General features: G+C 38.8%; 1 protein-coding gene across 5 annotated transcripts in view; it reads left to right on the forward strand.

Moving 5' to 3' along the window:
- The window catches only part of TUB (TUB bipartite transcription factor), a 209,834-nt gene that overhangs the window by 182,776 nt on the left and 14,539 nt on the right, over positions 1-12,519 (forward strand). For all 5 annotated transcript variants that reach the window (XM_060767386.2, XM_060767366.2, XM_060767394.2 and 2 more), the window contains 6 exons: positions 376-497; positions 2,333-2,524; positions 4,624-4,736; positions 6,083-6,197; positions 10,572-10,670; positions 12,339-12,510. In XM_060767386.2, coding sequence (XP_060623369.2) covers positions 376-497; positions 2,333-2,524; positions 4,624-4,736; positions 6,083-6,197; positions 10,572-10,670; positions 12,339-12,510 — 813 coding nt within the window. The remainder of the gene's footprint in view (positions 1-375; positions 498-2,332; positions 2,525-4,623; positions 4,737-6,082; positions 6,198-10,571; positions 10,671-12,338; positions 12,511-12,519) is intronic.

The following is a 12,519-nucleotide window of genomic DNA, read 5'->3' on the forward strand; positions in this document are numbered from 1 at the left end:
TTTCTGATAATGCTGTCTCTTCCAAACAAAGAATGATAGAAGATACACTACAGCAAATGAGATCTTTGTTCAATGTTAAATCCTATGGAAATAAACAATTTAATTTTGGATTGTTGTGAGTTTTTCAGGCTGTGTGTCCATGTTCCAGCAGCATTCTCTCCTAATATTTCACCTGCATCTGTGGCTGGCATCTTCAGAGGTTCTGAAGATGCCAGCCACAGATGCAGGAGAAAGGTTAGGAGAGAATGCTGCTGGAACATGAACATACAGCCTGAAAAACTCACAGCAACCCAGTGATTCCAGCCTTGAAAGACTTCAACAACAATTTGAATTTGCAACAGTCTGATTTCTGTAAATATGATTGAACTCCCTCAGGTATTTCAAGTAGCATGAATTTTGATGAAGAGGAGGATGAAGATGATGAAGATAGTTCAAGTTCCTCACAACTGAATAGTAATACCCGACCAGGTTCTGCAACAAGCAAGAAATCAAACAAGGTGAGAAGTCAGGTGTGATGCAACCAAAAAACATGTCACAGGATCATCTAAGTCAGCTGTTAGAAACAACAGAATTCTTTATATAGATATATTATCAAAATATTATTTATTTCTTTAAAAAAATCTAAAAATTAAAAGAGTCCAGTTTTTCTTAGCAATTAAAAAGGGGGGTCCTACAGCTATTTGTTGTAACGGCCAATCAGTTTGGAAGCATTTCCTGTTAGTATGATCCAATGTGATATTGTGGTTTGAGCATTGGACTTTCATTCTGGAGAACAAGGTTTAAATCCATGCTCAGCTGCCTCATAGGAAGGCAAAACTCCCTTTGAACAAATCTTGGCTTGTGATAGGTTAGCCTTAAGGTCACCATAAGTCAGAGATGACCTGAAAGCACACAGCAACAACATTGTCAGCCATTGTTCACATCTAGAACTCTTGTATTTGATGTGTTCACGTTCCCTTTGGAACTTTATCTATACCCACTTTTTTGGATTTGTGTGTATGCATATAAACTGTATTTCTAAATGCTCAACTGAAGTTTTGAAGTCACTGTAATGCTAGAAATGTGGGAACTAAAGGAAAATTTCATTTTGAAGAGCAAAATTTTTATTCAGGAAACAATGTTCTTATAATAAATAATAATAATAAAACTTTATTTGCACCCCACTACCATCTCCCCAAGGGACTCGGTGCGGCTTACATAAGGCCGAGCCCAAAATACATCAATACAAGCAATAACAACAACAATACAAAGCAATTAAAATAAATCTCAAACACAAATAGCATAAACATTGACAATAGCACAACACACATTTAAAATCTATGGTTGGGCCGAATGTAATTAAAATTTAAAATAATGCTGGGCATGAACAAGATAGGGAGGTGGGGCATTGGTGGGAACATACAAACAATCCTAAATCAGTATAAGGTGCTTTAGAGAACATAGTGCTAAGGGTTCATTATTCTGGAAAGGCACACTGGAATAACCATGTTTTCACGCTCCTCCTAAAGACTGCCAGAGATGGGGCATGCCTGATGTCCTTGGGAAATGTGTTCCAGAGTCAAGGGGCCACCAGAGAAGGCCCTCTCTCTTGTCTCTGCCAGTCGCACTTGCGATGCAGGCGGGAACGTGAGCAGGGCTTCTCCAGGTGATCGGAGAGATCGTGTGGGTTCATACACAGAAATGCGGTCACGCAGGTAGGCATGTCACGCAGGGCCTCTCCAGATGATCGGAGAGATCATGTAGGTTTGTACACAGAAATGCGGTCACGCAGGTATTTTGTACCCCCTGTAACTATGTCCCTGATGAGACTTCAAATACTTAACAGATAACTCTTTCTGAAACGCAGATGTTTACTTTCCAGATATATTGCTTTCGGGAAAAGGTAGGCCAGCATCCCTGGCCCTACAGCCTTCTATCTCCATTCAGCAGTTTCAGACGATTGTGTGTGGTTTCTGTGTTAGGGCAGAAAGGGGCCAATGAGAAAGAGCAATTGAACTGTTCTGACTGGCTGGCTGGCTGCCTGCCTTCATTGATCATCAGAGTAAGCCAGCACATGGATTTTCTTTTACTGCGCTGAAAATATAATTGTTGCAACATCAGCAATATGGGGCATAATCTTTAATGTATATTCCCCTTTCCAAATTGCACTCCATACTGTTGTTCAGTATATTGCTGTTCATCTCAAGATGTGCTGTACAGGATAGAGAGAGAAGCACAAAGCATGGAGAATGACTTTAATTTTCGAATAGTCTCTATAGCACCATTTACTTTCAAAATCATTTGATCCAATAATTTGGTTTCCAATACATTCTCTCTTTTCTCCCTCTTCTAGGAAACAGCCTCAGGACCTAGCCCTTCAACTAACAACCTTGTAATAGATGTTGATGACCTGGAGGAGTTTGGTGTGAGACCTGCTCCTCAGGGCGTTACTGTCAAATGCCGAATAACAAGAGACAAGAAGGGGATGGACCGTGGAATGTACCCTACTTACTACCTCCACTTGGAAAGGGAGGATGGTAAAAAGGTCATAATGCACATTTTGCTGGTTGTAAATGAAAGAGTTGAACAAAATAAGCAGAAACAGAACGATAAAAGTGGGGGGAAATCCTTCTCCTCACACTTTGGGCATCCATTTCTCAAACGCTTGACATATAAAAGTTTATAGTAGTTACTATGGTATGGTTATCAACCAGAAAGATAAATATCAACCTCCTTTCAGCTAAATGCCTAAACACCTGTATCTCTAAGTATGGAGCTTATTTCTCAAACATTTCTTATATGATTATGCTATTAGGGATCATTATTCTCTGTGGGCCATTCAGTCATGAAATTATCTTATATTAAAATTTCTCATGCTGAGTTTGCACATGTTTATTCCACTAAAGTAATTATTTCACATGTGCAGAAATATCATAATGGCAGCTGGTGGCTTCTATGTCGAGTCACGAAGCTGCACAGTTGCACTGACATGGGCCAACCCTTTAAGAAGGTGCTCAACCCTATTGCTAAAATAGGCAGGAATTAAGGTTACCTATTTGGAAAAGTTGACACAATTACTAACTGACTACTTCAGTTCACTGATAGTTCAACATTTCCTATTTTAAATACCTCTACTATGTGTGATAACTGCCACTATTCTTGATATTCATTGTAGGAGAATAACACCAATGTTGACGTTACGTTCTCCCCTCCCCACCTCTTCTGGCAGTGGCCTCATCCGTTCCATTAAGCCTCCCTGTTCCACCACTCCTATGTGGCTGGAGGCTTCCTCAGCCATCTGTCTGAGCACCCCTCCTTCCCGTTCCGGGTTCATCTCCCTTCTCTCTCCCACCCTTAGTCTCTCTCTCTCTCTCTCTCTCTCTCTCTCATATATCACTCTGCTAGGTCATACCACATTCCTTCTCCTAACGTAACTCTCAATAGAGTTGGTGATTAGGTGAAGCAGGACTGGACATTTTAAAAATCCTGGAACATTTTAAAATCCACCCAGAGATAAATTTTAGCTCAGAAAAAGAGGATATGTTTGGGAAAAGGAAGACATGGGAACCAGGAACTGGAATGAGTCTCTTCAAACTGCTGTTCGAACTCAAAAAATGAATGCTAATAGTTCTCGCATAGTCTATGCAATACTGTGTCCAAACATCACCTCTAGGCATCCATCTTGGGAAAGTCAATTCCTTGTATCCTAGTGGTTCTCTTTTGGTTGTACAGATGCAGTTGCTTTAAGGCAGTGGTTCTCAGCTGGTAAACTGTCTGGGATTTCTGGGAGTTGTAGGCCAAAATACCTGGGGACTCACAGGTTGAGAACCACTGCTATAAGGTTCTCAGAAAGTTGTTTTCACCAGTAGTTTTGAATTATAAGGATCTTTTGTATACAAATCATGCTCCATACCCATGAGCTACAACCTTTCTCCTGTTGTTACTTTAATGATACACCAAAGACATTAATGCATAAAATTTAATTTTAGGCAGTTTTGCAAATTATTACCATTGTTGTGCACATTGCTGGGCCAGTTTAAGACTGTATGGCAGGTTATAGAGAAATAAACATTGGGGTGTGCAAATGTGGCATGTGCAATCCACAGTTGCTTTCACACAACCTTGCCAGTTTGGCTTGCAATCTCTTGTTTTTCTCTTTGTTTAAACAAACCTCTCAGTTTTTTTTATCATGAAAGCTAATATGTAAAAGTAAATGACATTTAAGAGGGCCACTATATTGTTTATTCTCCCATAGATTCAGGTATCTTTATTTTTGTTCATTTTTCTTGATCCATAGCAGTAATTATGTTTCAAATCTTGAAGATGATTAGCAGTTGGGTTCTTCATTCTTCTGATCCAAACTGGCCTCTGTTTTCCTTTCAAATGAAGGAGACTGTTCAAGCTCAAATTAAACATTTAACAGTGTTTCCTAGGTTTAATTATTTAAATCATAAATAATGAATTGAAATGAGTAGTTTCGTGTGCTGATTTTAACACCCCACCCCTTTGCTGACTCTCATTTGATCTTCCACATTTTTGCTGATGATGATACCCATAAGAAAAATTGATTCAATTTTCTTTTTCTTAAGGTCCTGTCAGATTTTCTATAAAATATTTCTTTATTATTCTGTTTTATATTTAAAGGTATTTTTGTTAGCTGGAAGGAAGCGAAAGAAGAGCAAAACCTCAAATTACCTCATCTCTATTGACCCAACAGACCTGTCACGAGGTGGAGAAAGTTTCACTGGAAAATTGAGGTAGATTGGCGCAAAAGGCTTGGTGTTTGTGCAGACTACTGACTGATGTCAATATGTTTTTAATCATAGTTAAAATTTACCGGAAGGCACATAAGAATTGAGCGGTTGCTATTACTCTCCTTAATTCAAATTGATTACTTCCTTAATCCTCTTTAACTATCCTTTTGTTTACCTATTCCAGAATAATTAGAGTGGTACAAAATCATCAAAAGAGGAATAGAAAAGATGATAATAAGGAAGAATATGAAATCTAATCTAATCTACTGAACAGAACAGTGGATTTGGGTAAAAGCTCTTCCTCAGCCATGACATTTGCTTGGGTCAGAAACTCTGTCTCAGCCAATCAACTAGTATTAGACTTCATAACAAAAAGTCAAAAGTGTTTGGATAATAAAAAGTAATAATTTTGTTTTGTTCCACACTTCAAATGGATTTGGATCCCACATTTTAAAAACAATATTGATATATGGAGCATAGATAGCAAAGGAATATGTCCAGAGTTAGGCATATTTGATCCAGAAGAGAAAGGAATAAGAAGGCATGGCCATGGTCTTTAAATATCTGAACAGCTGTCAGCTGATGAGGTAACAGACTTGCTTACTATTATTCCAGCCAAGGGGTGCAAATTAGCTATTAGTTTTCTCTAAATCTTTGAAGAAATGTCCCAGTGAGAAGACATGTTCAACAATGGAGCATCTTCCATTAGAAGTGTTTAAGCAAAGCATACACGGCCCTCTGTCAGGCAAGCTGTTAATGCATCCTGCGTTACAAAAGCTGCATGGAGAAAGAATGCTTTGGACAATGTTCTCTCCAAAGTGCAGTCCAACTTTCTGATGGGCAAAATGTGGCCTTCCAGATGTGGCTCTCCAAGCATTCCTCTCCATTGGCTGTGTTGGCCAAGGCTGCTAGATGCTGCAGTCTGTCCACACACTTCGTTAACCTTTTGGCATATATTTCACTAGATAATTGTAAAGGGGAATAGTTTAGATTTACTACCCAGGTACTATTCCTTGGTAGAGACGTTGTACACAAATTAAATAAGGGAGCATACATTCATTCTGGATCTTTTAAACCAGAATAATATGTAGCATTTCATAATTGTGTTCTCATGAGATTGGTTGTCTAGTCTTTAAATGTATCAGATTTCTCTGAGATGTGAAAATTTGATCAGAATTGTGTAAGAAAGAGCAACTGAATCTGGTCTTCCACTCGCTAGAAGTTCATTTCTGTCTGGGTTTATCAGATGGCTATATATTATATTGTTTTTAATTATCTTTGAGTGCTTGAGGCTTAGAGGATGATAATGAATCAAGTAGCTCAGCCACTCTGTTTTTCTTCTCTGATAGATCAAACCTTATGGGGACAAAGTTTACAGTTTATGATAATGGAGTAAATCCAATGAAAACAACACTGAGTTTGGAGGCAAGTAATCTGCGGCAGGAGCTGGCTGCTATTTGCTATGTAAGTACTATTTGTAGGCCAACTGAGCAAGCTTATTTCAGAAAAAATTGTTAATCGGGCATATAGATATATCAGTGTGTAAACCCACTTGTGATCCACTAGTAAATGATCCAGGACCTTGTTGGTATTGTTCTTTTTAAAGTGTTGCTTAAATTGTGGCTTGCACTTGCAAACTGAATTTGTCAGGCATCTTATCTTATAGAAATCCAGCAAAATTTGACTCATACTTTTAGGCTTTTACCGATGCTTTGTTTTTCTATCTTAAATTAGGATCTCAACATCTTTTATTTTATTTCAGGTGTTTTTTGCTTTAATGTAAACTCAAATATTTATTGTTTTGTTCTTTAAAGCTTTAGTAATATAAAGAAATCTATAGTTTAGGATATATAAAGAAAAGAAATAAGACCAGAACATCTGAAATGTACATGCCTATTATTTATTAGATCAATCAATATTTAGGCTTCAATTTTATACTCATTTATCTGAAATTAGGCCTAATTAAAGTAAGCTCTTTGTGGAAAATATGCTGGACTTTATGCCTTTCCTTAGAACATTTCTCTGAACTACAGGTAACTTGATTGTGTGTGCTTGGCCATCTATTTCTTTAGGCAATACTTGGCCAGCTGGCTGTCTTCCATAAACAGATCACACCTTATTGTCAGTTGAATTAAGGGAACATATCCTGGTTCCCTGAATTTGGTGTAAAACCTGATTAGTGATGCAAAACCTGGTTAGCTAGTGAACACGTCCATATATTAATTCTTTCCGCTGGGCAAATTAATTTTTCAATGATAGTGAAGGTTGTTATGATGAATCACCCACTTACAGCACAGATGTTCTCAGGATTTCTTTACCCTCGAATGATCTTTTTTTGCTCAAGTCCTGGGTTTCCCTTGAGCAAAGGCAGCTCGCTAGGATGAGCATCTGATATACAAGATGCAAATGCTCAGCTCTGCACACAGCATGCTTTTAGCTCATACCGATCACGTGTGTCTTTGGCTGCATTTGGGTCAAGCAAACTGCTGATTCCACCATGTTTCTGAGTCATTTCACTGGGTTTGAGTTGAACAAGCACAGTCAAAGGTTGGCAGTTACTTCATAACTGATTGCCAGATGTGCAGAAGAATGAGAAGAATGGAGAGAAACCCTCTTCAGCATTTAATTTTGAAATGAGAAATACCTGGCATGAAAGACTTTAGGCAGCCTGCCTCTGAATTATTTTCTCTGCTTTGGAAACTATTATCCTTAATCTTAGATGTATAGGACCTGGTCAAGGTGCTTCAAAAGTGCTAGGAATTTACTCCACACATGATTGAAGACACTTTTCTTTCTGCTCAGCCATCTTACTTAGAAGGAGATTTTAATGGCAGTTCTTGTCTTTAGATAATTAGCAGAAAGTGAGAGGAAACCATATAACTTTAATCACAAATTTTGTTTGCTTAAAGGATTTAAATACTTCATTTCTCTTAAGAAGTGCAAGCCAGTGAAACTTTTATGTGATTTATTTTAAAAACAGTTGTTTCAAAAATATTTATTTTAAAAGGTTTTAAAAGTATTTTTAAAACACATAGCACTTTATAGTAGCTCTATATGTAATGGATGAGCTTTAAAATATATTCTTGTGGGGAAATAAGTGGTGGGGGGGGGGGGGGAGATTGGCAGTGCTTTCTGTACAGCAAAATTGAGAGGCCACTTACCAGCCCTAAGAATGGTTGAACAGGCAGAGGATCTGTTCTGATAAAACATTTCTGTCATAAAAGTGTTTGTTGGAAACTTTCCAAAATGCATTAACTCTAAAAACCAACCAAGGACACATAAGCCTAAGTCCAGTTGTGAGTCTCAACTAGAGTCAGACTCCTTAAATCAAAGCAGCGTATTGACCTGCCAAGTTTCCATTGATCGGAAAGTGTCCTTTCATTTGGATGAAAATTGGATGTAGATCATAATTATAAACTCCTGTGTTTACATTCTCATAGCATGTTTAAAAAATAATTGTTTAATTAAGAGTAAGTTCCAGGTCCCTTTTAGCTGTTGCTGTCCCACAGGGATGGTGCTGGAGAATTTTATAAAGCTTCAGCTTCACCTAATGGTCACAGTCAGAATTGCAGCAAGGGAGAGAAATTCCACTCTGTTGATTCAAAAAATAGCTGTCAGATAGCTTCTAAGAAGGCGGGGGGGGGGGACTATCTTTTAATTCCTTTAACTATTTCCATATAATTTTGTTCACGTAAAATTGTGTTATGGGGCCCAGTTCAGAATTAACAGGCTGGGCTGAAAAATCTCAGCCTTCTTAAGAATGCTTTAGTTGAAGTGCATGCACATGACTACATAAAATATACACAGAGATTTTGAAATAATTAAAAGATAATTCCTTAACTGTGGAAGTATCTAGGATTAGTCTTACTGAACTTTGATTGCGATCTTACGATTGAGGATGGACAACAATATGCAAGGTGGGGGGGGGGGCTCCCTGGTTTGTCTGCTTTCCTCTAAGCAAAAGGGGGCACACAAGCCCCCCCCCCCCCAGTGAACCTCTCCGCTTGGTCCTCATAGCTTCAGTGGACATCCAACAAAGTTAAAATTAGGGAGGTACTGAAAGGCAATGACTAAAAAGTTGACCATGTGGATTAATATGTCTCTGGTTCAGATCTGTTCCCTGCCATAAACCTGATAGGTATTCTTCAGAAACTAGAGGTCCACAGACTTGTGTTGTCTTGTAAACCACTGGTTGCCAGTTTGTGGCAGGAAAGAAAGAAAGTTGTGGCCAGTAAGCACAGATACGGTGTCAATCTCTGGTACATTGGGTTATGCAATTTACCAGTCTACCACATTGGATAGTTTAAGAAGCACTGACCTATGTCACCTGCTGTTATCTTATTGAAAGGGACACACACACACACACACACACACTAATTTACCTGAGGGACTGTGGGAAGGATTACTGAGATATGTTTGCCAAGCATTTTGAACACTAAAACAGAGGTGGGATTGTGGGCTGATGGGAGTTACAATTCATCAACAGCTGGAGAGACTCACAATTCCCATCTTTTTGTTTTGTGCTATATATTATTATTCCCTTATCCATGGACCTGATAGCCATAGTTTAACATACCCATGCTCCAAAAACTCCAAAAAAATATTCACCTGGAAGTGTTTGTGGGCCCATCTAGGTCCTCTTGGGCGATTCTATGGTATGCATTCAACCGACATATAGACACAATAAACGGTTTGCTCTTTTCCATGGTTTCGGATATGGATGTATGTGTGCATGCACTGGTGTCTTGGAATGTCATCCCTTTAGACACAGGGGTTGTACTGTATTAATGTTTGTTTATTTATTTGCTACGTTTGTATACCGCCCCTCTCAGCCCACAGGTGACTCGGGGCGGTTCACAAGGCAACAATTCAATGCCATCAACATCATAAAAAGAATAATAATAATAAGAATTTTATTTATTTATTTATTTGGGGTTCTTGTACCCCGCCCTTCTCACCCCGAAGGGGACCCAGGGCGGCTTACAACTGCAAGGCGCACTTAGACGCCTGCCACACAAAACAATCATCACAAAAGTATAACAGTACAAATTCCCACAATTCAGCATTATCCAATAAAACCAATAAAATGGTAAAATCAGTAAAACAATACAAACCTAGATCTTCCTCCTACCCATCAGTGTACATTAACTCAAAGATCTGTTTTTGGTTCCATTTCGACAATCCTGCTGATCTTACACATCTGATTGTCTTGTTTGGTTGTCTTATCTAATTGCCTGGTTGCCCAAAGGCCTGGTTTCACAGCCATGTCTTCACCCTCCTCCTGAAGGAGAGGAGGGTTGGTGCTGTTCTGATTTCCCCTGGGAGTGAATTCCACAGGTGGGGGGCCACCACTGAGAAGGCCCTGCTTCTCGTCCCCACCAGCCTCACTTGTGAGAGTGGTGGGGTCGAGAGCAGGGCCTCCCCAGATGATCTCAAACTCCGAGGTGGGACGTAAAGGGAGATACGTTCGGACAGATACACTGGACCAGAACCGTGTATCTGTACTACCAGTAGTAGCAGCAGTTGTGGTAGTGGTATTAGTCATAGTACTCATCTTAATTGTACATATGATGGAATTTTCTTCAGATTACAGTCTTCATGCTAATGATGTTTTAAGGAAACCATATAATTTTATTTCCCCCTGAAAAATTACAAGATTAAATAAAATGTTTTGGACAGCATTTGTCCAAAGTGAATTGACTTTGTAGCAAGTTAAAAAAATCATTTTTGTAAGCTATTTTTTGTTGTATAACCAAAGAATATTTGTTCAGAAAGATTGTCACCCAAAGTGAAAGATGCATGGTGCTCAAAAAGCCTTTCTTTTTTGTTTTAAAATAGGAGACAAACGTCTTGGGCTTCAAAGGTCCTCGTAAAATGAGCGTCATCATTCCAGGCATGAATATGGACCATGAGAGAGTTTCCATCAGGCCACGCAATGTAAGACATTCTCTCCACTTAGAGTCAACAAATCATGTCCACCATAGTGACAACAGATGCTTACAGGGGCAATCCTATGGATTCTGGGAGAATTTTCCAGGACCTTCAGGATTTTGTAGATCCAAGGATTAACTTTAAAATGACTGTAAATCCAAGCAAACTGTGTGTGATGAATGTCTGGATATTTCAGATCATTATCTCACATTGATCAGTGTGCAGAGCTCAGTATTGCATACTGGGCTTCCCATGGCTTTCTGTTCACAAGGTTCTAATGACTATGAGTATGCAGTCATGGGAGTTGTATTGCTGTTTGAGGTCCTGATAATAGCTGCAATTGACAGTTTTAATAATAGATATTTTTAAAGCACACATAGATACTATTCTTCCCGTTTAAAATGTAAATATATTAATCATGAATCAGGGGAAAGTCTTATGTTGAAAGATTGTTTACTTACTTGGTTCCATCTTTGACCTTCCTCTCACTTATCATTCACCCTCCCATCTTTTTCAGCCACTTTGTTCCTTTCTTCTGTCTCTCCTTAAGGGACAGACCACCATGGGCAACTGATAACCTATGTAATATTGCATCACATTAACTGTAGATATAACTTCTCAAAATTCATGAACCCAGTGGCATCGTTCTGTTAAACTTCCTGCACTAAGAAGAAGAATAAAATAGAGATATTGGAAGGGCAAACACATGTTTTATCATCTGTATTAATAATTTGACACATTCTGCCATTGATTATATGGAATGTGACATCATAAAACAGTCACATTATTCCATCCTTGTCACTAGATGCCTTTAATCATATGCTAGCAGTGTTGCAGGGTTAATGCTTTAATTTCCCATGAGATTCACTTACAGACTTGCTTATTGCACATCTGCTGTAGCAGAAAAAATCCAGGTGGAAACCTGTGTAATGCAAACAACTCTGCATTGAAAATGCACCTATGACATGTTTCTGGAAATGGGTCAGCACACCTGTGAGTTTCTTGAAAAGGAGATGTACATTTTAATTTTCCATGAATGCATACAGTTTATTTGTTTATCAAAATCTTTCAGTGCCAACTATCATTAAAAAGGAATACCAAGCTATTCAGAGGTTTACTGTTCCCTTCCTTTGAAGTCAAGAGTGTGTGCCTTGCCCAGAGCCACTCAGTGGGTTTTTTGCGGCTGAGTGGGAATTTAAACCTTGCCATCCAGAGTTGTGGTCCAACGCTCAAATTACTAAACTATGCTGGCTCCCCATACTGGTTCTTCCACCTATTGCTGGCTTTCCCCCCACTATTTTCCCCCTGTCTGTTTGTTTTGCATTGTGTTTTTGTATGCCGGCTCATCCCTTGCAAAGTACAGTGCATCAAAGAAAAATCACCTCACAAAAGAGCCAGCAACAGTATTTGAAATGCCTAGATGCACTTTTTTGAGTACTAGCCATTTTTCTAAAAGATAACAAGATTGGTGCCAGGTCCTTCTTGGCTCATAGCTCACCTTAAAATGGTTTTTAGTGAAAGCTTTAGAAGATAGTGGTGAACTTGAGGGGTTACATTTTAAGAGGGCTTTTGGTATCCTAAAGACATGAGGAAGACGTGAATTCTCATGTTACATAAACAATATGTAAGAATGATCATCTGTTGAAGCAAAGGTTGTATCATTGACTTGTACAGGAACATGAAACACTTCTCTCAAGATGGCAGAATAAAAACACAGAAAGTGTCATTGAACTGCACAACAAAACACCTGTTTGGAATGATGACACCCAATCTTATGTTTTGAACTTCCATGGCCGTGTCACACAGGCCTCGGTGAAGAATTTCCAAATCATTCATGATAACGATCGTAAGTATG

Source organism: Anolis sagrei, chromosome 1 (genome assembly GCF_037176765.1).
Source record: "Anolis sagrei isolate rAnoSag1 chromosome 1, rAnoSag1.mat, whole genome shotgun sequence".
NCBI lineage: Eukaryota > Metazoa > Chordata > Lepidosauria > Squamata > Dactyloidae > Anolis > Anolis sagrei.